The sequence below is a fragment of the Phalacrocorax carbo genome, chromosome 4 (genome assembly GCF_963921805.1).
Source record: "Phalacrocorax carbo chromosome 4, bPhaCar2.1, whole genome shotgun sequence".
Classification (NCBI taxonomy): Eukaryota; Metazoa; Chordata; class Aves; order Suliformes; family Phalacrocoracidae; genus Phalacrocorax; species Phalacrocorax carbo.
The window spans coordinates 81,066,134-81,090,739 of record NC_087516.1 but is presented as its reverse complement, the minus strand read 5'-3'; the positions used below and the strand labels follow the sequence as shown (position 1 = coordinate 81,090,739).

Sequence of the window (24,606 nt, the reverse complement as noted above, 5' to 3'; positions counted from 1 at the left end):
CAGAGTTAAGAAGAGCTGACTTCAAACGTTCCAGTGTTATGAAACCCCCATCCTAGGATTTGATTGATCATTACAGCATTTCATGCCTGTAAGAGCTATAAGAGAAGAAAACCACAACTTTAATCACTGCCATTTTAAATGAATCACCAACAGCTGGCTTTGCTTCTGAACAGCCAAGCTCTGCTTTGTAGTGATGTTTCTGTATCACAAGGAGGGCTTCCCAAGCGCAGTCTGCTGCAAATCTGGCTATGCCAAACACTCCTCTCTTTTCGCATAGGTACGTTGGGAAAGAATATAAAGAAGAAAAAGGACTACTTCATCATTTCAGTGACGTGGAACGGCAAATGACTGCGCAGTACTACGTGACGGAATTCAACAAAAGGCTGTATGAGCAAAAGATCCCTACCCAGATCTTTTATATCCCATCTGCAGTACTCCTGGTAAGAACTGTCGTCTTAGCAATATGAAGGAATTGATAGGGAGAGTGTCTTAAGGCCATTTTCAATTTTAAAGTAGTAGCAGTTAAGCCACCTCTCGATGACACGCTGTCATTCATGTGATCTCACCTGGTAGCTGCATTTGCTCATTCCAGGACAGAGGACACCTACCCACAGAGCTACGAGTTCATGGGTGAGCTGGCAGAAAAGATGTCACATCCTGATAGAAGTCAGAAACTCACTTATAAATGAAGCCCAGGAGTTACACAGCCTTTTATATCATCTAACAGCACATGAACATCTATTTTCAGGCGTAGTTATAAAATCTGAACAGCAAAGTGACCCACTTAGAGTGCCACAAAAATGTCTAAACCTCACTAGAACGCAGCAAGTGAGGTTCCTGCAGACAAGGTTATTCGCTGCAGGACAACTTTGAGGCCTTTTCTGCATTTCAGGAACACAGGACTGAAATGGACTTTCTCGTGACTCATCAGGTCCAGTGCCCTGACACCACAGGCAACCACACTGCATAATCCCTTTTCATCCTCATTAAGCCCTGTCTTAAAAGCAGCTGTGCTCTAACCTTCATTGCTTCCAGTAAGAAATTGTTCCAGAGCTGCTGTCTTCATGTCTGGAAAATTTCTGCTATTTTCTGACCTAAAAATAGTCTATTTGCATTTATTGCCGCCTTTGAGGCCTAGATAAAAGGAAGGAGCAGCAATAACATCCCCTCACAGCCCCTGTGTCTGGGCTAGGGAAGCCAGGTTTGTTTTAGTGTCACCTCAAGATACAGGTGCCTCTTCCCCTGTTCATCCATGAGGCCCTGAGCCTGTTCTACTTAGAATTCTTAACTAATTCTTAAATATTGATGATCAGAATTGTACAGTGTTCCCCTGAGCCCGCACCCCATGCCTTTTGCAGAGGTGGTAAGAATCCTTAACCCTTGGTGAGACCGGCATTTTTCATGGCCCTATCACACTGGCAGCTCCGTCGTCCTTCAAATAGCTACCACAAAAAGCTCTTTTCTTCAATAACGGCCTCTTAGCCCAGAATAGGATACCTTTAAACCACGGACATCTTTCCCTGCACTTGAGCATACGTGGATGGGTGAAAGGAGGCTGGTGGAATTGGCAGGGCCATGAGCTTCAGCGAGGCCACGGATCCGTCAGCCACCTCTCACTGGGGCACATTTCTGTCCCTCCATCCCAAGGGTCCAGCCTCGGAGATGGGCTGCTGAGGGCCACAAGAACCAAGTGGCTGAGAGCTGGCTGGGATGCGGAGTTATCTGAGAGCACCTGGGAGGAAGGGGGAGCAAAGTCACAAAAACTACTCTCTCTCTCGAGTGGGTTGAAAAAACAAGGAGGTGGAAGCTCAAGTTTTAAAGAAAAAGCACTTTGGGGTTAGTCTCTTTAAACAAAAAACCCCAGCTGCTGCAATACCCAGCACTCAACCAAAGCAACAGCCGCTTTTGATCGTGGGAGATGTTTGTTTGCCCCCTCAGTTCTGAACCCGTGTAGTTTGAGGAGGCTTTGTTAGACACGCTCTCAAGTCTTAACACACGGATCGTACCAGCCTTGTGTGTTTCAGGTAACTGTAGCCAGAACAGCTCTTGCCTCTGCCCTCTTTCTTCAGCACGGTGGTTGTGAGGACGGCATGCAAAGCCGCGAGACCAATGGCCCTGCTGTGCCAGCACCCTGCCTGATTGTTAGAGGCAGGAGCTGCCTCTGGGTGACCTGGCTCTGAGGTTGAAGCTGACATCCAGCCCCTGGTGGGAAAGTAAAGGATCTTGTCTTTATTCCTATGCTTAACTTCCCATTTGACTTGTATTTCAGATTTGGAGAACTACCCTCCACAGTACAATGCTGAACTCATCGTTTCATTATGAGTAGGCATACGATACCATGCTATGCCTATTACTGTTTCTGTTAGGATCTGGCTTTATGCCACTCACTAATAAGGCCTAATGAGAGTCTGGCATCGGTACTTACAAGTCTCAGAACCTAGAAATGACTAAAAGAAACACCCCCAACCCTCCCACTGGTTACTTACACACCGAAGAAGGACCAGGTGCAGGTTTACCCAAATCTTTTCAGTTTTCTAGCTTATTCTTTAGACACAATCTCCTTAAATTTTCCTATTTTCTGGACAAACTAGATACTTCTAGAATTTTTGGCTCGTGGAGTTTGCCCTGTCAGGCTGGCTTTGTGTTGGATCTTGTACGACCCTTTGCTCTACTGCTTAAACGTGAGCTCCTCATGTAAACAGCCTGTGTTTTAAATCAGCGGTGGGTTAACACGAAGACTCTTTCCATCCATCTTACGATGGAAAGCTCTAGGAGGAGAAAAGACGACTTCACTTAGAGGAGCTTTAGCATCCTTGTTTTCACATCTTTGCTTGCATGACTGTCATTAACACTCTCTTTTTCAGATACTGGAAGACAGAACTATAAAAGGGTGTGTCAGCGTGGAGCCCTACATCCTTGGGGAGTTTGTGAAGCTGTCCAATAACGCGAAGGTAGTGAAGAATGAGTACAAAGCCACGGAGTACGGTCTGGCCTATGGCCATTTCTGCTACGAGTTCTCCCACGGAACGGACGTCGTTGTTGATCTGCAAGGTCTGTATTATAGTGAACTTCACTTCTTGCGTGTCCTCTCGTGTTGTGGAATAAGCTATATGCAGGATGTACTGTCTCTAAATGGCGTAAAGTGAGGGAGGTGCGTGCAGGTATGTTTTTGCCGTGAGTAGTGCTCTTGTTCTCCACTGCATCACAGCAAGAGCACGCAAGCTACGTGCTCCCAGGTGTGCCACAGCTTCAGGCCATGGAGTGATCTGCATCCAATTAGGCTAAAGCCAGTCTGCAAGGATGTGTCTTGTGGAACCATCTAAAGGAGAAGCACTAAAAGAGGCAGCGGGTTTTGTCACGCTTCTGCCTTCCTAAAATTGGCAAGCCTAAAAAAAGGTCCCCTCTTCAGCTAATGGAGAATTGAGCTCTTTGGTTAAGAGCCCAGGATAAAACCTTTCAGACTGAACCTTTAGCACACAGGTATCTTTGGGATACTAATTTCATTAGATCTTCATTATGTTCCTCTTAAGGTTCCGCTTTCGCTGACGTAGGTTCAAACTGGGAATCATTGAAGTGATGTTAACGGCCCATGGGCTGTGCCAAGCAGACAGTCCTGAGTACGATCATCCAAATTGGGCTGTGATGTTTGATACGGAGATGTATCATTTCTTCCACAGGTTGGGTGACAGGTAACGGGAAAGGCCTGATCTACCTCACAGACCCCCAGATTCATTCTCTGAATAGCAAAGATGTTTCACACTCCAACTTCGGCAAGAAGGGAATTTACTATTTCTTCAATAATCAACACGTGGCGTGCAATGAAATCTGTCGCTGCCTTTCTTTAACAAGACCCTCAGTAGAGCTGCCAATGTAGACTCCCACGAGACAGTCTCACAAAGAGTGACCCGTAAGCTGGACGGTATTTTATCCTACTCACCTTGTAGGAGCCCATTGCCTTTGTGAGAACAGAGCCGCTGAGACGCTGCCCGTGTGAGCTGGGTCTGTCACTTCCTGCACGAGTTTAGCAAGTTCTAGTCTTCGTGTTCAGGCTGGTAATACCACATTACCATCTTGTGTACCACCTGAACCTCATGTTGTTACAGCCGTCTGCAAGAATTAACAGAAGAGCCTAAGAAGAGTAAGAAAACAGCCTCCCAAATTCAGCTAGAGGTGTACTTAAAAGGCTGTAGAAACTTCTACAGACAAATTCAGACCCAGTAAGAGCAAGAGGCACCATCTGCTCTTTGGAAATGGAATATGTGATGGAGTGAGACGGAAGCAGAAAGCTGTATTTCAACCGTTTGTAAAATTTTCAAAGCTTGTATAAATACTTCAGGGAACAAATGGTAATGTTTTGGTTTGCTTCAAAAATGAAGTTTCTTTCCAAGGTGTGCGTATATGTGACCACACACCACCTAAACAGGTGGAAATACGGTTTTAAGTGTAGCAGCCAAGAAAACTCTGCTGCTCTGCGAGGAAAAAATAGTGTTCCTGAACGAAGAGATGCTTTACATGCATAATTTAGGACTGCTACATTTAACAAACTCTCAGAAGACTTTCCCAAGAGAAGAATGGTTCTCACTTAAGGACAGCACCTCTCTTCAGCCTATAATGGGACTCTGAGCACTACAGACTTGGTGGCCGACTCCATAACTAATTCCCACAATCTCACTGGACATGAGTGTAGCCACTTGTACAAAGGAGCAGTTCTGGGGAAGTCCAGCATCTAATAAGCACAGAGTAAGCGGCCTCAGTGCCAGCAAGCAAAGCACCCCATACCTTTTGAGCCTCTTGTCATCAGCCTCGCTGAGCTGCTGCGAGGTGGAAGGTGTTCAGGAAGGAGCGGTGCCTTTCTCAGCTGAGTCCCCAGCAGAAGGACACTTGTAATTTGCTGCCAGGAGCGAGGATGACGCATCTGAGGGGTTGTGCGCCTCAGTGCTGGTGGAGGTACAGCCTGCGGAGCTTCCACCTGGCTGGCTTTTGTGGCACATATCAGAAAATGCATTTATGAAAGTAAACCAGATGACCAATAATACTTAAGTCATATATTTACACGCTGCCCCTACCAACAGCCCACACAGAGACCCGCATCCACCCACCCCATTCCACTCATACAGCCAAAGACTGACACGGTGGGGGATTTTCTTGACAACTCCCCCGGTGCTGGGAACGCACTTTACTATCATGTATGCAAACAGCTGCAGCTCACTCCTTTGACTCCAACACTTTTAGGGGTATTTTTCTTATTGTTTGTGGTTGTTTTCGAGCCCACTCAGAGAGCCCCTGATTTTTAACACCAGGACTGAACAGCCCATGGCATGTATGCTGGCCACATGCTTCAGCAGTGCCTGCCTGGGTTAGAGGCAGCTGCAGCCTTTTACTTTCTATGAAACAATCTTTTGTGGGGTTTTTTGTTGTGGTGTTGGGTTTTTTTTTTTTGAACTAAGGCTTGCAATTCATTCATGTGACCTCCTTTGACACCTACAGCAATTCTCATACTGATAACCACTCACCTACCTCTGAGAGACCCAAGGGATAGGGTTACTCTGTCACAGTAAATTTCAGAAGCCCGCAGAGGAAAGCAATACCCTCCCAACTTTGTGAATTCTAGCTGAACAGCTGAAATCTTACATTTTTTTTTCCCGCGCAGGCTGATGAGCTGAAAGGAGTCGAACTTGCTGGCGTGGTGGGATAACATATACATATGCTGTAGAGAAAACAGCCATAAATAAGAGGGGATGGCAGCTCCTTGCACAAAATGCTGCACCCCTACAATGCTGAATTAAGCCAACTAAAGTGACTGGTTGAAATATATTAAAAAAAATTAAAAACCATTAGCAATATGACCCAAATTCAGGCTTTGCTGAAAGAAGCGTTTTCAAATCAGATATGCTGATGCATGCATTTTTCTCCTAAAACTTCAACTGCCTATTTTCAGTCTCTTGCGGACAGGCTTTTAATGAGGTACCTGGCCAGTGTGAGTGGGCTTCAACCTTCATTTCCAATGCCAACTTGGGGGGGGGGGGGTGGGGGAAATCAACCCTCCGAGGTGATCAACCTGCATGGGCTTACAGGAGGACGCTTGTTTCAGCCTCAGTCAGGGATGCGTTGCAGGTTTTGATTAAAAGCAGAGGGCGTATCTTTGCATCTACAGGTTGCAGCTGATAAGATCACTTTATATTCTTCTAGCACATCTTTCCCGGTGTTATTAGCCGAAACGGCAGGCGGAAAAGCTGCTTCTGGGGAAGTTCAAGCGACAGTTATACATATTCCCCTTAACCGTGCCACATAGGACTGGAATAACACACAGCACTGGAGCTAACGCTTTGTTGAAAAGAAACCAAAAGAAGCCAAAAGAAAGTATCGTGAGACCTTGATCTTACTCTTCGAAGACCGTGCCAGCACCTCTGGAATACGTGTATGCCTGCGTGCTCCCATGTGCATTATTCTTAACTTGAAAAATGGTAGGTAGCGTCCCCGCTCCATCAGCAGTGAAAAACTGCCTTCATTTCCAATTCTCCCCTGCCAAAGCCCTGACATCCCGCTGCCCCCGAGCTCAAAGGCTGGGATCGTTTCTTTGGGAAGATTTTCGTGGCAAGAAAGGGAAGGCAGCATCAACCTTCCACAAAAAGATGGGTCCCCAACAGAGGGTTAGCTTTAACAAAACCATCCGCTTTTGTTTCTGCAGGCAGCAGAGGTTTCTAGGCTTTTGTTCCCGCTTTTTAGCGACGCTATTGTTTTCTAGGTGATGTTTGCGCCGAGCTGTTTGGAAAGATGCCTTATCACTGCACTGACCGATTAGAGCTAGGTGTAAAGAGAGAGAAGCAAGAGAAGAAGAAGAAAAAAAATTAAATCTCTTTATTATGGTGCATAAACCTTCAGTGCTAGGGAGCTGGGCAGCTGCGCAGGAAGAAAAATGCATTCAAAAATATAATGCTAGTGTGAATAATCCTTTCTCGAATGCTGCTTGCAGACTGCTTCAGCTTTGTCAGGTGAACTTGAACTGGGCCATCAGATTTGCTGCCGTTCCCATTGCACACTGTCTATCACCCCGGGGCATTCACCATCTTGACTGTTGTTAAAAGCGAGCAAACAATCCATCATTGAGCCGGGGAGTCACTCGCTCATAGAAAAGTAAAATCGGCATGTGACGGTACACTCGGCCCCAGTGTTTCGCAGATTAAAGTGATACATGAAAACTCACGTGTTACTGGGAAGATTAAGTCTCTTATCTTGTTCTGCAGCCAATAAAGGACGGCCTTGTCTGCAGCGGTAGGGAAACGCTGGCTTTAACCAAGCGACGAAGGCCGTGCGTACCTCGTGCTCCGGCCAAAGAGAGCGCCCAGCTCTGAAGAGGAAACAAAGCTAGTTAGCGAGGTCTCGGGAATTAATAGGCAGCGGAGATGCTGTGTTAAAGCCCCTCTGCAGAGGCTTTCCCTTCTCTATAGAGACAATTAAAAGCAAAACAAAACCTCCCGGACAATCTCTGCAGAACAAAGTGTCCTAATACGCTGCCAGCAGCCGGCCCCGCGACGTCTGCTGCAACAGCGCATGCAGTTTCGAGACCCCTGGAAAGTAATGCCTTTTCCAGCTTACGCCTCTTGTTCAAAGGAAGGAAAAAAGAGATTTATTCAGGAGCATGTTAAAATGTATCTGTGGGAAATTTTAATATTTTGATTTCTTCCGAATATTTGTATTTGGCAGCTGGCTGCTCCTGTTGGTTTGTAGCCTGCTTTTTGCCGTGTCAGCCAACGTTATGGCTACTGACAGTTAAAAGTTACGATCGGGTATCGGCTTGTCCAGTTCCCTGTTAAAACAGACATGATCCTCTCTAACCCCGTAGCATCTGCTGGTCTGACGCCTTACAGGCTTGGGCACAAACTCGGGGGTGTCAGTCCTTCGCAAATGCAGGCGCGCTGCCTTCGCGCAGGGCTTGGGTGCTGGAAATCCTGGAGGAAGGTGCGCTGTAACCTCATCGCCTGAAGGACTTAGGCACATGCGTGCCCCAAACCACCCAGAACTTAAACTGTTGGTTCATATTTGTGGTGTAAATAGGTGATTATTGGGGGAAATAAGTACGAATAAATGGACTCGGACTGATGATGGAGCATTTAATATTTTGGCTGGAAGTTTCATCTTCGAGCTAGTGACCAAAGAAATTGCTGTTCTGCTCTTTCCTCTGGTTTCAGAAGAAAGTCTTTTGGACCAACTAAGGCTCAGGGAATATTTTTTTTCTTTTCTTTCTTTTAATCTTTTAATTATAACACACTCCAAAGTCCAACATAAGAGCTCAGCGCGAGCACCAAGAGCCAGTCACCCTGTGGGCTCTGCAAAACGAGCAGAACTGGGTTGTGCTGGTACAGCGAAATATTATCATGAACGTAAAGTCTGAAGAAACATTTCCCCCTCTCGGCTGAAGCAGCCAACTCGGGGACCTGAGTTTACACCCCGTGTAAGCGCCGCAGCAAGTCAGGCACGCGAACGTCCCGCTCTCGACAAGGCGACGACGCGCTTTCCTGTCCTTCAGGGAAGGTATTTGCTCAAAGAGGTGTTTCCCGCTTACCTTGCTGCGGGTATCCAGGTGAAAGGCAAAGCTCTTGTTTGCCTGCGTCACGTACTCACGCGTGAAAGTTAGTAAATTTGATGCCGAGAGGAAACAAGCTGATGCAACCAAAGCCTATTAACCACGGGTAGAATGGTTTTTTCTCACTCCTTGGCCAATGCTTAACGTCACTATGAAGCACCTTGGGGAACTTGCCGTACAAAAGATGCAGCGTAAAAGGGAGACCCTCGATTATTCCGGCAACACGGGGCTGAGCCAGGCTGCCTCCGTCCCTCTCCCTCCGAGTCAGCAGCATCCTGGGCCATTAAGGACGGCAGAGTGCGGGCGCAGGGTGACCCCTCCAGCTGTGAGGCAGCCCCTGCACGCGAGGCAGCACGTCCCCGCTGCCATAAACCCGGCGTCAGCTGCCCCGAGAGCCCAGCTGCTGGATTTAGGCATCGGTCCTTTACCAGAAAGAGCTATTCATGGGTACTGAGGGGAAAGCTTCACGTAAGCAAGCTCCGAAAGGCAGCCCGTGCTGCCAAATCTCTTCTGCTTCGCAAAATTTAGCGCTGATGCTGAACGCAGCAGCACCAGCCGCCTCGGCTGTCTCCTTCCCGCTGTATGGATTGGTAGCAGGGGTGGAATTGCTCTTCCAGGCACAGGACTGGCACCCAGCACAGGATTTTTCCCAGCCCATCGGGCCCCCTGGCCGGCAGAGCACTGGAGGGCCCCCGCCGATGCTGGGGGAGCCCCCAGGGGAAGGGAAACCAAGCACACGGGCAGCTGTATCGCGAGGCATCGCAGGCGTGTCGGGAAAAGCACGCTATTTACAGGTGGTGGGACGTACTGTTGTAACCCCCGCTCCCTTGAAATAACCAGAACGGGGATATTTGCAGCAAAGTATCGCCCGGTAACTGCCACTGTCACCTGCTGCCTTGGAGGGAAGTCCCTGCGCCGGCCCCCGGGTGCCTTCCCCAGCCCCGCAGGGAAGCCAGCAGCCTGGGGACGGCTCCGTGGCAGCAGAGCGCTGCTCTCGCCCCTCTCCCGGGAACGGCGCCCACCACCATCCTTTTTTTCCGCTTGGATGAAATCATCTCCCCAATCCCTCTGCAGAGCGGGAGCAGATGGGGCTGTCGGCCCCCCCCCACCTGCCCACGGCGACCCTCCAGATAGAACTTAATCCCATTCTTTCATCAGAAAAATGTCTCTGCCGAGCTATTTTTAAGATGGAACGTATCTGTCATCAAAAGATACCGAGTTATTAATAATTTGGTTATTGTTAGCAACTGCTTAACGCCTCTGCTCGAAGCAGCGTGCACCGCAGGGCCGGAGCCCCCGCGGCACCGTCGAGGCAGGGCCAGCGTCCCGCTCCCCCTCCCCACCAAGGGGGTGCGGGGGCGGCACAGCCAGCACCCAAGGGTGCCGGGGCAGCCCGGCCGATGACGGGCAGGGTAACCGCAGCTGGCAGCAGCCGCCTTTCCTCCCTCGCTAAGAGCCAAGCGAAGCCCAAACTGGCGTGCCGGCTACCGGGGCTGCCGTCCCCTCCGAGCAGGCCATCACGTTAATAGATGTTGATTTGCAAACGGCGTCGCCCCCCCCCCCCCTCCCCTCGCAACGCCCCCCCCTTTGCCTGACTCCCGCTTTTCTGCTCAATGGCACAGATGCTGCTTTGTGCTGCCCAGGACCAAGCAGCTATTAGCAGCAAATCCAGCGAGGGAAATTAATGAAGGCGACTACTAATAAAAGACAGCTCAGGACAGCCATACCAACTTGCTCCAAGCAGTAATTAACTTTTTTTAAAACTCATGAAGGTAAATATGCCATCAGCTTTGGTCCAGTCTCTCTTCTTTTTAATAAAAGGAGGGGGAAGGGAGGCGAGGGGAAGGCGATGGCTGTGTGTCAGCCGCCCCAGCGCCGTCCATATTCCCTCCCCGCACGCTGCCGGCCGCTGCGAAGCACCGAGCAACCCTCCAGCACGAGCACGCTCTCTCATTCCGCGGTCCCAAGATGTATATTTTTTTTTCTCCGCTCAAGTTTTAAAGGCTTTATTTTAAATCTCAGCTCTGCAAGATCATTTTTAATCAGAAATCTGAATTTGCTGCAAGAAGTCACAGGGGTGAGAAGGTTGCCAGAGGTTTGCTGGACCTGCGCAAATATTGCAGCATCGTGGGCTCAAGGCAGGATGTATCCTTAAGTTGAACGTGTCGGTTTGTCAGAGCAAAAGAGTCTGTCTTAGACTTTAAAACGCAAGATGTGGCACCGTATTAAGACACCGACCTCACCAGGTAAAGAAAAAAAACCACCCCACCAGGATTTCTGTTTGTGCACGTGGGCTGCAGCGCTACGATGGCTATATAAAAGATGGGTGTGGGTGCTTGGGAATTTTTTTTGCCCATATGGCATGGGAATGGGGGTTGCATGGGCCAAAGCCACACATAATAAGGGCGAAATATTGTGAAGTCCAAGCCCTTGCAGGATTTGGTGCGTAAATTCACTCCCCAAGGGATAAATTACGACCCACCCACCCCATCCCTTCGCCTCTGCAGAGCCCCGCAAAGTCTCTGGTGGCTCTTTACCCTACGTGCAACCCAGGGACCCCCAAGACCGTGCGTTGCCATTTCACGTTGGCCCCGGGCGCGTGCCTTATCCCGAACGCTGGCCTGCAAGAGCAAACCCTCGGCTCACAGCTCCCCGTGCTACCGCTCGGGCAGCTCGTGCTTCTTCGTTTCCCTCCTGATACGATAAGCTGAGGCGAAGCAGCCCCTTTTCCACCATCGCCCAGCCTGGATGAGCCACCGGGCGCAGCTGCCCCGTGCCGCCGAGGCGGCCTTTCCCGCTAAGCTTTCCAGCCCGCCTCGAGAAACACCGGCTTAGTTTCATGTCACCGTTAGCCTTGCTCCTGGCTCACTTTTATTCCTTCACGCTGAGTTTATCTGATTACTTCGGCCGAGGGAAACAGACGGCCTGTTGACATCCCCACTGAATGCTCTAAATGCCCTCCCCAGGCAGGGAGCAGCTTGCGGGACGAGCCTGGGGTGGGGGGGGTGGGCAGCAAGTCGCGAGGGCTTTACTGTTGCCAGGCAAAGCAACACCCCAATTTTCTCCTGCAAAGCTCGGGGGGGTCCAAGCGCTCCCATTGTCTAGGAGGGCTGGGGCCTGGGGTCTGGTTGCGGTCCTTTCCCTAAATTAAACTGGGACGAGCGCTTTGCCAGGCTCCCACGGCAGCTGAGCCCCTCGGGGCTGAGGTTATGGCTGTGTGAGACTCGGATGCGCTCCTGCCGGCACCGCCGGGAGCACCGGCATCCCCTGCCGATGCGCGGCCCTTTCGGCAAGGCCAGGCTCACTCCCACCCCCGGGACCCTTCCTTGCCCGCCACATACACCCACCCACATGCCCCTTCCCGCCACCTCCTTCTCCTGCCACCCACGTCCTCCGGTGCCCAGAGGACGCGCGCCGTGTCTTGCCCCATGAGAGCATCGCAGGGAGAGTAAGGCGGGCACAAAACCAGACACCCCCCGGCCACCTGCACCCCTCCAGGCAGGACGGCCAGCATCCCCCTCCCCGGGGGGCTCCTGGCCCCCTGGGGCCTCCCCTCACCCCTTGGCCAGAGCAGCAGCTGCTGCTCGTGGCTTGTGCCCCTGGGGTGCCGGTCCCCTCCCCAGTGCGCAGCCCCATCGCCAGCCCCCCCAAGCCCCTGGGGTACCAAAACCCCCTCCCACAGGTGTGGAACACCCCCCCCCCCCCGCCCTTCTCATTCCCCCTGCGTCGGTCGGGGCTCTGCGAGGCAGCTGCGGACGTGGGACCTGCAGATGGTAGAGGCAGACTAGAGAGGGCCAGTGTGGGTGACAGGATGCTCGGAGGCTGGAGGAGCTCGGCGGCGATGGCGCTGAGCTGGTGGGTGACGGACTTTCCCCCAGCAGCTGCTCTCAAATACTTCTCAAACATCATAGAAATGAAAAGGTGATTTCTGGGGGAGAGATCAGCTTAAAAGCTCTCAGTGTATTTCACGGCATTAATTCAGGGAGAAGAGGCTATGAAATTCTGATCGGAGGAGTAGGAGCCCGGAATACGAGGGCTAACCCTCCCTATAGAAAAAGGAAGCAAACGAAACCAGTGAGAGGCCGAGTCCCCGAGGAGAAAGTAGTGATATGCAAAAAAACCCACCCAGCCCGTGGGGAAAGCCGGAGCCCGAGGCGAGGCTGCGGGAAGGTGTGCCCCGTGGACCGTCTCCAGCCTGAAGCGCCAACGAAAGGCAAAACCTGCCCTCTCGGCAGTGGAAAGGAGGGATGTGGGAGAGGGGACGGAGGCAGAGCTCTGCCAGGCTGGAGACGGTCAGCGAAACGCCTGCCCCAAGGCGGAAGGAACCCAAAGATCGCGTGGGCTCCTGCTTTTCATCCGCTGCGAAACACACGCCCTTTCATATATAAAAATGTATTTGACCAATATTTTGGGGTGGGCTCTCATGACATTTCTTCAAGCTGCATGCCTCTTCTCTTACGGAAATAGGGAAAGAGGTAACCGTTTAATACCCCAGATGATTGGTTCTTTCAATTAAAACAACATTATGCGATAACTAATGTATCCCGTGTTAAAAAAAAAAAACAGCCAGCGTGTGCTTAATTACTTAATGTCACATACATTTCAATAACAAAGCCATTAGAGTGCACCATAGGGTGCCCCGTAGCAGGTGAACCCTCATCTAGTTGTTTCCCAGCGTAAGGGTGTGACTTTTTTTCACTGTCATGAAACCCAAGTATCCCTGTGATAATAAATCCAGGTAATCAGTAAAGCCGGGGGAGCAGCAGGTCCTGAACCCCAACCTGAGGCACCTGAATAAGGCTTTAGGAAATTTGGGGTTTTAGCTAGACCTAAATGCTGAGCCTAAACGTCTTCCCATTTACCTAAAAGCGCCCTAAATTGAATTTACAGTCCTAGCAGGGCTTCAACCTTCGTTTTGAACCTCGGGGAGCGCCCAGGGGCTGAGCGGCGAGCGGCCCGAGCCCCGAAGGCCAGCCCTCTGCCTTGGCTCGGAGCTGTTCGCCTCGCTGGGAGGGCGAAAGCTGCGCTGCAAATCCGCCAGCCAGGCGAGGGCTGTGTCGGGGACGCTCTTTTTAGTCGTGGCGACCCGTCGAAAGATTTATGTCTGACATGAAAGCGAGCGAGCGCAAGCCCTTGGGGGTGCGGCTGCTGTCACACCGGCACTAGTTTGGCTTCTCGTCGCTATTCTTATGCCAAGGAGGGCTGTAAACCCCCTCGGGGGCCATAGAGCTGCCCCTCCAGCTCCGACGGCGCAGAGGAGCTTTTATGCCAAAATACAATACACAGAAGGATCATAAACACGTGTTATTAGGGCAAGGTGCTGCCATGGAAACCACCCCCAGGTTTTCCACTTCATCCGAAGAGGTGCTTTCCCACCCTGCATCCCCCGGTCCGCTTCCAGGATCGCTCTAATTGCTTCTGGAGCCACGGGCTGATTTCCCCGATGCTCTGGGGAACCGCAGCTCCGGTCGGGGCTGGGACCTCCCATCGCCTCCAAAAATCAGTCTTCTGAGAGAAAAGAGGGAAGTAAAAGGGGGGGGGAAGGAAAGAGGGAAATAAAGTGAAGTTTAAAGGGAAGACAGAGGGAAATAAACTCTTCTGGCCGCATTCGAAAGGAAAATGGGGATGCGGGTGGATGGGTTGGGTAACAAATCCAGCCCCTCCGGCCCATCCTTTGCCAGCGCTGCCCTGCCTCCCCCTCCCCGCCTTCCCCGGCTCGGGCCCGTCTCCTTCGAGGGCATCTCCAGCCGTGCCGCAGCCCTGCCCGGGGAGCAGGGACGGTTCGGCTGGCGTGGCTCCCACCCCAAACCCCGCAGGAAAAAAAACCTCCCCTCCATCCTCCAACCCTACGTGTGCTTTTTTTGCAGGGTGGCTCCAGTTGCCGCAGCCCCGGCGGGACAGGGGACGCTCCTGCTCCCAGGGTTTATACCTGGGATGGAAGGAAATACCTCCAGGATGATGAACCTGGCAAGAAGCAGCGCCTCTCCCCGAGGACCGTTGGAGGGAGCATCCCGGTGCCGAGCCACCCGAGACGGCCCTCCGGCTCCCGCTCCCGCGTGCCTCGCCAGCCAGCGAGCAGAAGCGCGGCCCATCCACCCCGGCCTTTGGAAGAGCCGAAGGTACCTACTCCAACGCCTCTTAAAAGCGGGAGAGAAACCGGGAAGGACAATGAGACCCGACCAGAAAAGACGGAGAGGGCGCGCGAGGCGCTAGCCTTCTTTTTGGCATTCCTGGAGTTTAATCATTAAAAGGGGTCGTTAAAAGAGAGCGAGAGTGAGGAAAAAAAAAAGAAGCCCCCCACTCCCGACGGGCTGCCCCACACACTGCCAGCGGATTGAAAGGCTCCCTCTTGTTTTGTCCCTTCTGGCCCATGGCAGATTTGGGGGGACACGGCTTCATCTTGCTGGCCACATCAAAGCAGTGATTATGCAAATGCGCTCACTTTTTTTTTTTTTTTAATTTTTTTTTTTTAAAGGAATTATTTATCACACAATAACCCCCCTGCCAGGGGGGGAAACAATAGATCAGGCTAGATAGCGCTGCTCGCCCGAGGCTGCAGGGCCGGGGTGGGGAGGGGGGGGGGCGAACCCCCACACGTTTTATTGGCCTAACCTAATTTCACTAATTCCCTTTTCACACGTTTTGGGGTTGTTTTTTTTCCCCTCTCCCCCCCCACCCTTTCAGGGAACGTCGCTCCGAGGGCCGGGTTTCACGCTCCCAGGATCCGGGGGGCACCGGGCGGGATTCATGAGCCGCACATTTTATTTAATTAATACATTCAGGCGCCTCCGCTGGTTTTTAATGATTTCCAGGTGTTTGTACCCAGAAGTCACAAAGTGCTCCCGGGCGCACGGAAGGGGCGATGATTGACGGCTCTCGGCGGCCTCCAGCATCCCCCCACCCGCGGTGACATCCCCGGCCGTGTCCTGTCGGTACCCGCGCCGGGTGCCGACCCTGGGGTGGCCGAGGGGTGCTCCGAGCCATCGACCCGAACCCTTTGGACTTGGGTTTCATCTGTCCCTCAGAGAAAGGGAATCCTTCATCGTTAAACCCCTGCTTTTTCTTTTTTTCTCACTAACATTTATTCCCTACGGCCTCCTCTGCGAAATCCAGGAGCTGTCAGTCACGGGAAGCGCGAGAAGCGCTTTATCCATCCATCACGCGTTTGCTGCACAGCGTCTTCTGTACTGAGGGGAAAACACGAACGTCCACCCAACTTATGTATCTACATCTATACTGTGCTTAACGCTGTTTTCCTTCGCGACGAGGCCGCACGAGGCCCACGAGAAACGAAACGCCACGACGGGAGGCCGAGTCGCGCGCGTGTGTCTGATGGTGCCCGTCCCCGCCAGGCCCAGCTTTACTCGGCTGGAAAATTGAGAGATTTCTCCTGTTTCGGATCCACTCCTTCCCAGGCAGCTTTTCACCCAAAGCGTGCGTCCCCCCCCACAGCCCCACCCCGGGGCCGAGCCGACGTCCCCAAGAGTTTAGTCTTGTTCTTATTCTGCCAGGGGAAAAAAAAAAAAAAAAAAAAAGGGTTATTTTAAGGAGGAAAAGGAAATTTTGGGGGAGAAAAAGGAAATTCTGGGGATAAAAAAGAACGGCTGCAGCCTGCTGCGGCCCTGCCTGAAGGAGTTCTTGCCCACGTACCCGCTGCGAGTGGCGCCTGTCACCGTCGGGCCCTACGGGCGCAGGAGGCTCCCGCCGGCCCCCCGTTTCACCGGAGGCGAGGAGAGGCGCCGGCCCCCCCGTCCCGCAATTGCCGGTAGGCGGGACGTAAACCAGAAAAAAGCAGCGAGCCCAAAGTTACGAAAATTAGAGCTTTTTTTATTTATATTTTATCACAAGAACCATCCCTTTGCTCTTCAGCTGTAAATACATACTAGAATAAACTCTGTAAATTATACAAAAAAAATACATCTTTTCCATGAAATCTTTCTTTATAATAAATAAATGTGAACACGTGTGTGGCTGATCGCTGTAATGTTCCGTGTCTGTTTAGGTTTTCAGTCTGTTGATTTATTTTTAATCTCCTGAAAGAAGGGGGGAGTTCCTCGTCCCCTAAAGGTCGAAATAAATAATGCATGAGGAGGTCCTTTCCCCCCCCCCCCCCCCGTTTCCCCCCACCGTCCCCTTTTCCTCTATGGTTTTTTTTTTTTATTCCTTTTGATGGAGAGTTCAGCCTAAATTTCCACGCTTGCATTCAGCCCTCACAAAGCCTACAAATTATACAATGACTTCTAACCTGGACCCCTACGAAACAATTTATTTCTTTTTTTTTCTCCTTCCCCCACCCCCACCCCCCAAAAAATAAATCATAAGGGACAGATGGCAATGGGGGAGCGGGGAGGGGAAGCGGGGGGGGGGACACACGCACGGACAAAAGCCCTGGGGACAGATCTGGGGAGCTGGACAAAGTGCACGTCGGGGAGAGGGGAGCGAAGGTTTGGTTCGGCAGGTGACATTCCCACTGCCCTGGGGTGGGGGGGTGGCGGGGTGCGGGGCGTCCCCGGGCCCGGTTAGAGGCAGCGACGGGGCGGCGGGGCTTGGGGGGGAGGCGGCGGAGCGGGGAAGCGGCCCGGGGCGGGCGGCCAGTGTTCGGGGTCCGAGGTGGAACCGGCGGGGCTGGCGGGGGATAAAGTGCAGGCGTAAGGGGAGGCGGAGGGCGGGGGGCTCCCGGAGCCGGTCCCCCCGCCCCAGGAGGAGGTGGGCGAGGGGCTCCCCGCCGCCCCCCCGGGGGGACCGAGCCTCCCCGCCCCGGCCAAACGCAGAGTTTCGGTGAGAGCCCAGATGTAGTTGTGAGCGAAACGGAGGGTCTCGATTTTGGTGAGCTTGGCGTCCTCGGGGAAGGTGGGCAGGACGTCGCGGAGGGCGTCCAGCGCCGCGTTCAGGTTGTGCATCCGGTTGCGCTCGCGGTTGTTGGCCTTGAGCCGCCGGCTCCGCTTGATGCGTTGCGCCGTCTCCGCCGTTCGAACCGTCCGAGGGGCTCCCCGCGACCGCCCCGGCCGCCGCTTGCCCTCTAATCTCCTCAAGCCCCGGTCGCCCGTTCCTTCGAGGGGGGAGCGTTCCGGTGAGGCGAGCCGCGCTTCTTCCTCCTCCTCCTCCTCCTCCTCGGCGCTGGACGGCAGCGAGGGCGAGGGGGCGGGCGAGGCCAGCCCCAGCAGCAGCAGCTCCTCCGCGCCCGCCGGCGCCAGGCCCTCCGCCTTCACCAGCATCCTGCGGGACGGCAACTGGGATAAAAGGGGGGGTGGGGGGTGGGGGTGGGGGGGGAAAGAGGGGGGGGGGTGGGGAAGCACCGGGGGGGGGTGGGGGGGCGGCGCTGGCACGCGCCCCGGGGCGGCGGCGGCGGCGGCGGAGCGGCCCGGGGCCCGACGGCTGCGTGTCTGGCACACGACCCTCCTTAACACCCCTTATATACCCCGCGGGGAACAATCAAACCTACCCCCGGGGCCCCCCGCGCCCCCCCTTTCCAACCCCACGCCCCCCCTCCATCCACCCCCCACCCCCCCCACCCACCCCCCCCGGGGGCTGCGTCATTGGTGCCTCGCGCTCGGCTGGAGCGTGCCGCTAATTTATTAATGAATGGCGGCGGGAGGCGGCGGGAGGCGGTGGGAGGCGGAGGGGGGGGCGCGAGGCGCAGCTGGCCAATCAGGGCGCCCCGCGCGCCACGCGCGCCGGAGCCGGTTCCCTTTCAGCCGCTTCATTGAGGGGCGGCGGCGACACCCTCCTCCCCCCCCCCCCCCCCCGCCTTTTTCCCCTGTGTGGCTCGACTTTTTGGGGGGGAATCAAGGGAAATAACGTGCTCCACCGGGAGCACGCCCCGCGTGGGGTGCGGCCGCGGGGGAAGGGGGAGGTGGGTGCTGGAGGGAGAGCGTTTGGGGGTGCTGGAGCGTTTGGGGGTGCAGAGCAGGGGAAGGGGGGGGGGCTGTGGTGAGGGCGCACGGTTAATACACGATTTGGCGGGGTTCGGGGGATAAAAGCCGCCTATTGCGGCCGCGAGAGGTGATAGCGGGGTCCCCCGGAGGCTGCGTGCCCCCGGGGATGTGGCAGCTCCCCAAGGCGGCAGCGACGCTGGCCCGCCGGCCCCCCGCCTTTTCCATCCCGTCTTCAGCAGGTTTTGCAAGGAGATTTTTGCTCCTTGCAAAAAAAAAACCTTCCCGAGGAGGGAACAAGCCACGCGCCCCTGACACGTGTGTTTTGGCAGCGGGGAGAGCCGCGGTGCAGGGGCTGCAGTCCTCGCCCAGTGCCATCAAACGCAACTCTGGGGCACGACATGGGCTCAAGAAGACTTTTTTTTTTTCTTTAAAAATAAATTAAAAAAAAGCCCAATCAACCCCACAACTTGTCAATCCACCAGGAAAACCTTCCCTCCCCTCCCGGCTTCTCTTGCAGACCACCCTCCGGGGCAGAAAGCCCCAGTGAATAGCGAGGCCTGGCGACATGCCCCCGGGGTCAGCAGGCTCGCTCTGCCTGACAGACCCACGGGGAAGGAATGACGGGCGAGGACAGACAAAAGGAAAACCGTAGCGCGGGCGTCCCTTCCCCGCGCGGAAACTCCAGCCTTTGAAACAGGATTGTATTTGCAAGCGGTGGAAAAAGCCCCGGCTGGAAGAGGTAAAAATCTCAGCGACGGTCTCGCCGAGCACGCCGCAAACACGGCCGCGATGCAACCCCGAGTTCACGGCCCCTGCGAGAGCCATCGCGGCCGGGCGGCTGCCCCGAGTGGCGCTCGGTGGACGCGAGCGTTGGCTTTCGCCGCCCGGCTCCGCGTCCTCCCCTCTGCCGTTACGCAGCCGAGGGCCGTCTCTGGGCACGGCCTCCTCTGAGATCTGCCCGCTCGCTGTGATCAGGCTGATCTCTGGGGCTCTACCGACAGGTTTTAATACTCCTTTTGAAAAACAGGACACCCGTAGGTCCCCGTGGCATCCCGAGAGAGCGACACAAAGGGACCTTCTTTCTTTTTCAGCGCCCTAAACCACAAAGCAGAGTCACCTGCGACGGGGCCAGCCCGTCCCTCTGTCCCTACCGAGATTGCTGTCCTTCCATCACCACCGTGAACGCGATGGAGAGGTCAGGGGGAGGCGGTGGGGAAGGCGCTGCAGGGTGCTGGGGGGGGTGGCAGGACGGCGCAAGCCCAGCTGTAGCCAGACCCCAGGCGTGTAACCCACGGGGGTGCCTTTTTGGGGTTCCTGCCCCAAATGCAGCGGTTTTCTCTGCGGGGTTGAGCACAAGGTGACCAAGGACAAGTCGGCTACCGAGTCCTCGCAACCCTCACAGGTCCAAGAGGCGCTTGTGTGGTCTGCGGCCGGCCCCGGCGGGGCAGAGCGAGGGCCGAGCTGCTCCGTCGAGAGCCGTGGGGCCGAGAGCGGCGGGGGGCGAGGGAGCGCCGCTGCCGCCGCCGCTGCTGCCCACCGCCTGAACTGTCCTCCAAGGGTCAAACTGTTCAACTTCAGCCCCTTTGCCAGACTCAATCCTACTTTACAGGAACAAAAGCCCAGAGTAGGTGACGATCAAGAAATGGGAGCACAATGATTTAAGCTTATCACACAGCCCAGAAATAAAGGACAGTGAGCTTGTGTGCGGGAGAGGGGGAGACCTTCAGAAAGGCTTTGTTTGCTGTAAGAAGATTGAACTCTGAGGCGACCCAAGAGCCCTAAAAGTTTAGGGTCTGTGTTGCTGAGAGACCTTTGGATCCAGCCCATCCACACTTCGACCTCACAAGTTGAGAGCCAGCATTAATGGCTTGCCTGCCCCAGGTGAACGGGGGGGGATGTGCGACACCCCCTGAGGAAAGCGGGGGACAAAGCTGCAGGGACAGGATGGCCTGAGCCCTCCCAGCTCTGCCTCCCTCATGCCAGCCAGGTCCAAGGCCCCTGCCGTGGGTCTCCTGAGGGTTTGGGGGACCAGGGCTGGACCCTGCACCCCAAATCTTCGGGTGCCGAGCCCTATGGCAGCACCCACAAACCCCATGAGTGGGATGCTCTTAAACTGGGGGTCAGAATACATCCCCATCCAGTGGGGTACCGGGATGCTCTGTGGAGGGGCGAAATCAGAGGCTGCAGCGGTGTCTGTCTGTCACCCCCCCACCCCAAACCTGGTCCTCCCCGAACCCCCTGTGCACACCACAGCGGAAAGTGCTATGGAGGGAGACAGGGACCAGCACCCCGCCACACACCCCGACTCCCGAGCCGCACTAGCAAGTTTGGGGTTTGCTTTGGGATGGAGGTGAGGAGGGGTCCCCACCCTTAGAGCGCTGCCCCGGCGTCCTTCCCTGGCCCCCCCCGAGCCCCTCGTCGGGGGCCGATTGTTGCTGGCGGATTTGCATGGCAGGTGCAGGCCTGCGGAGCGATTTTGCCGTCCCGAGAGCCCCCCCCAAGAGGGTTTGCCTTCCCCCCACCCCCCCCCCCCTTGTGAAAAAGGCCGCCAGTGCCTTCCTTTCCCATGAAGAAGAGAAGAAGCTTGAGGATCGCGTGAACACGCTTCAGTTTTCTTATTCTTTTCTATAGATGTGGGGAAAAGAACAGCCGATTGTGTGAAAAACCCGGTGCCTGCAAAAAGGGACATTGGCCATCCAGGCGAAGGTGCGCGAGGGAGAGCACTAATCGCTGAACCAGGAGACAAATACGATTACCAGCTCCGAGCCTTGAGTCAGAAAGTCTCATAGACTTTAAGATGTTAATCCCCAACATAATCCTTCCTTTGGCGTGTAGGAATAGTGCAGCCACAAGAGTTGTTTTGTTATTTATATTGGCGTTTAATAAAACTCAGCCAGTGGTGAATGGGCTGCCCACTCTCCAATGGTAATTAATTCCCTATTTCAGTGACCCAATTGTGCTGGGATAGAGCAGTGGGACAGTCCCACTGCCCCAACCCGCCTTTGTGCAGCTACACGGCTCTCGTGCTTCAACAGCTATGGAAACTCATTCTTTTGATGTCATTCAATGAGTTTTCCTTGGGCATCTTCTAAACTTCAAGGACCCTTTTCTTTCTCGAACGCCTGAAAAGCAGGACTAGCTTGACCACCTCTGTAGAATTTAATGATTTGGTGAAAGGGCCTTTTGGGGGGTTTGTGTAAGGAAAGAGAGAAAGAAAATTTGGCAGGCTGCTATCAAACGGGGGGCTATCCAAACTCGAGCGCACCGAACTCATTCAGCTCCTAATTTATACGGGTCTTAAAAACCACTCTTCCTTACTCAGAGTACTTCGGGGCTTCTCTTAGCCAAGGCATTTCTAGAAGGGATTTCCTAGTAAGCAGATACTCCCGTTTCACGCACGCCACAAATTCAACCCGGGCTGCGGATGGGCACAAACGACTCGCGTTTTAAGAAGGTATTTCCATCCACCAAAGGGAAAAAATAAGATCCCTGGAATCGGTTGCGTTGTCAATAAAAAGCACGTCCAGGGCTTTATCTTTTGGCTCGTCGGCAGAGCAGTAGCGGTGAAGTGGCTGCAGGAGGAGTGTGTGAAATGAACACGTGAAGAACATGTAGTAACCCCGCAAGGCTGCCCCGGTACAGGCAGCCTCTTCTATGTCTTTATACACACTTCCAAAAAAAAAAAAAAAAGAAACCCCAAAAAACCCCTTCGCAAGTCAGAAACAATTCAGGATTCAACTAAGAAAACACAGAGTGAACCATATGGCCGGGGTGGCTCGAGTTGGCTGCATTTTCTCCCAGACAAAGAAGGGATTGAGAGTTGAAGGAAAGGAGAAAAAAACCAACTTTCCGGCTGATGAAGCTGTTGTCTGGAGGCAATGATCCCAAATCTCAAGGCTTTATTCCAGGCTCCGACTGAGACGTGATATGTCATATGATTAGCATCTTTCATATTTACAAGAGTAGTAGGGGCTGCCAGTCTTTAGAGAAAGGCGAGAGAAAGAAGGGGCATATGCTGAAATGGATTTAGCATTTGAAAGAGAGAAAAGAGAGCGGATAAATACACTTAAACGAGGATTTAGTTTTACTCCCGTTGAGTTCTAATGGGTTGTTGATTGAGATTTTAGGGAGCTGTAACAGAGGTGTCAGCAGTAATTTAAAGGCGCTATTCAGCCCTTCGCTGCTCCTTCTTCTTCCGCGCGTCGCTTCGAGGCGCCTCTCACCCGTCCTTCTGCAGAGGCAGGAGGGGCTCCCCGGGGTGGGGGGGGCTGCTCCCGGTCCCACTCCCAGGGCCGGGGTCCCTCCGTGGGCTCCGCCGGGCGGGCGGCTCCATCTGGCGGCAGCAGCGGGAGGCAGCTGACCCCCGCCGTACTCCCCCCGGGTTATAGAGGCAACCGGCCATGCTCAAATTGACAGTTCTCCGCTTATTTTTCACCTGGCGGCAGGGACGTCTTCAACCAGACCAGGTCGCTCAGAGCCCCGTCCAGCCTGACCTTAAAGGGTTCCAGGGATGGGGCATCGACCACCTCTCCGGACAATCCACACCAGGGTCTCACCATCCTCATTGTAACAAAATTTCTTCCTCATATCTAGCCTAAATCTCCCTTCTTTTAGTTTAAAACCATCACCCCTTGTCCTATTGCAACAGGCGCTGCTAAAAAGTCTGTCGCCATCTTTCTTACAATCCCCTGTAAGTACTGAAAAGCCGCAATAAGATCCCCCTGGAGCCACCTCTTCTCCAGGCTTAGCAACCCCAACTCTCCCAGCCTGTTCTCACAGGAGAGCAGCTCCAGCCCTCGTGATCATCTTCACAGCCCTCCTCTGGATCTGCTCCAACAGCTCCATGTCTTTACCCGGGACCCCAGGGCTGGACGCAGTACAGGTGGGGTCGCACCGGAGCGGAGTAGAGCGGCACAATCGCCTCCCTGAAGCTGCTGCTGGCCAGGCTACTTTTGCTGCAGCCCACAATATGGTTGGCTTGCTTTTTTTTTAAATGGTTGATCTAATAAAATACAAGCATAAAGCAACTGGATCTGTTTCTAAAGACAGTCCCTGCAAAAGCACCTGAGCATGAGCCTGAAAAAGCCATCCTCAGCTGCCAGCTAAGAATGCAGACACAGTTTCAGGCAGATACGGAACAATACGTTTTGCCTGTTTCCAAACACAGCAAGCTTTAGGGTTTTCACACATCTGTTACCATTGCGGAGAGTAAGTATGGAAGTAATGCAGGGAAGCTGACACCCACAGTCCTCTTGTTCCTACAGGGGATGATTTTTATACCGGTTCGTGGGACCTGCAGGCCAGCGTGGGCTGCGACTGCTCAGGGGCAGGAACGCCGGGCTACGGCTCATTGCGAGGGGGCGGTAAATGCCCCCCTGGGGGAGGCACGTTCTGCAAGAACCGGGGCCTTTCGGGCAAACAGCAAGAAAGTGTTGGTTTATGGCTGGAAAAATACGCTTGCCTGTCACAGGCATAAACTATGTCTCTTTTCAACATAGATAGCACCAAACCCCTTGGAACAACCATCTAGGATCAAAACCATAACCTGCCTAAATTCTGGTATCCTCTCATTCAGCTGAGTACCATCAGAACAACTTGTGAGACGAAACAATGAAACTCCACAAGAGGATATATAGCTTGCCCCCCCCGTAGCGAGGCAGCAGCCGCTGTCGCCGCCCTTCCCAACGGCTGCCTGAGCACCAGCTCCAACCCTCACCTCCAGAGGGTGACCCAGGGCAGCTAAATAAGATTCCGGGTCCAATTTGCACACATTTACATCCGTCGCAAGAACCTCAATTAGCTACCTTAAGATAAGCTTTCCCTCTCTCCTCCTGTCATGGGCTAACCAGTCCCATCGTCAGCTCGCGTGCTGTAAGCGTTCTGAAGTTGGGCATTTCCCACAGTCCTGATTTCTTTCCGGGGACAACTGCATCGCTGCATGCAACGAGCTCCTCACCAGGCGATTTATGTCAAAGCTGCGTAAAAGGAAAGCAGAAGATTACTTCGAGTAGCTTCCGTGCTGTTGGGGTGCCTGCTCTACGGCAGGCTCTCCGCACTGCCTCAGCACCTTCTCTGGAAGAAGTTTAACAGCATGGCAGCATCTAGAAGTTTTACCATGTCCGCGCAGAGCCCCCTTCTCCCCACCGT

At 53.8% G+C, this 24,606-nt stretch overlaps 2 protein-coding genes and 2 long non-coding RNA genes across 4 annotated transcripts in view; 2 read left to right on the top strand and 2 right to left on the bottom strand.

Moving 5' to 3' along the window:
* The window catches only part of ALPK1 (alpha kinase 1), a 49,059-nt gene extending 43,041 nt beyond the window's left edge, over window positions 1-6,018 (top strand). Inside the window, exons 12-14 of the mRNA XM_064450635.1 lie at window positions 278-440; window positions 2,865-3,051; window positions 3,678-6,018. Coding sequence (XP_064306705.1) covers window positions 278-440; window positions 2,865-3,051; window positions 3,678-3,874 — 547 coding nt within the window. The 3' untranslated portion in view covers window positions 3,875-6,018. The remainder of the gene's footprint in view (window positions 1-277; window positions 441-2,864; window positions 3,052-3,677) is intronic.
* Window positions 6,019-13,873: 7,855 nt separating this feature from the next.
* Window positions 13,874-14,831, bottom strand: LOC135313193 (uncharacterized). The gene is made up of 2 exons (XR_010372822.1): window positions 14,712-14,831; window positions 13,874-14,092 (listed from the first exon to the last, which is right to left on the bottom strand). It is a non-coding gene; the product is annotated as an uncharacterized LOC135313193 (long non-coding RNA).
* A 1,502-nt stretch (window positions 14,832-16,333) lies between these two features.
* NEUROG2 (neurogenin 2) lies at window positions 16,334-24,430 on the bottom strand. The gene is made up of 2 exons (XM_064450634.1): window positions 24,264-24,430; window positions 16,334-17,800 (listed from the first exon to the last, which is right to left on the bottom strand). The coding sequence occupies exon 2, from the start codon at window positions 17,797-17,799 to the stop codon at window positions 17,104-17,106; it is 696 nt and encodes a 231-aa protein (XP_064306704.1). The 5' UTR covers window position 17,800; window positions 24,264-24,430; the 3' UTR covers window positions 16,334-17,103.
* Window positions 17,550-21,377, top strand: LOC135313192 (uncharacterized). The gene is made up of 3 exons (XR_010372821.1): window positions 17,550-17,654; window positions 18,977-19,198; window positions 21,091-21,377. It is a non-coding gene; the product is annotated as an uncharacterized LOC135313192 (long non-coding RNA).
* Window positions 24,431-24,606: the final 176 nt, after the last annotated feature.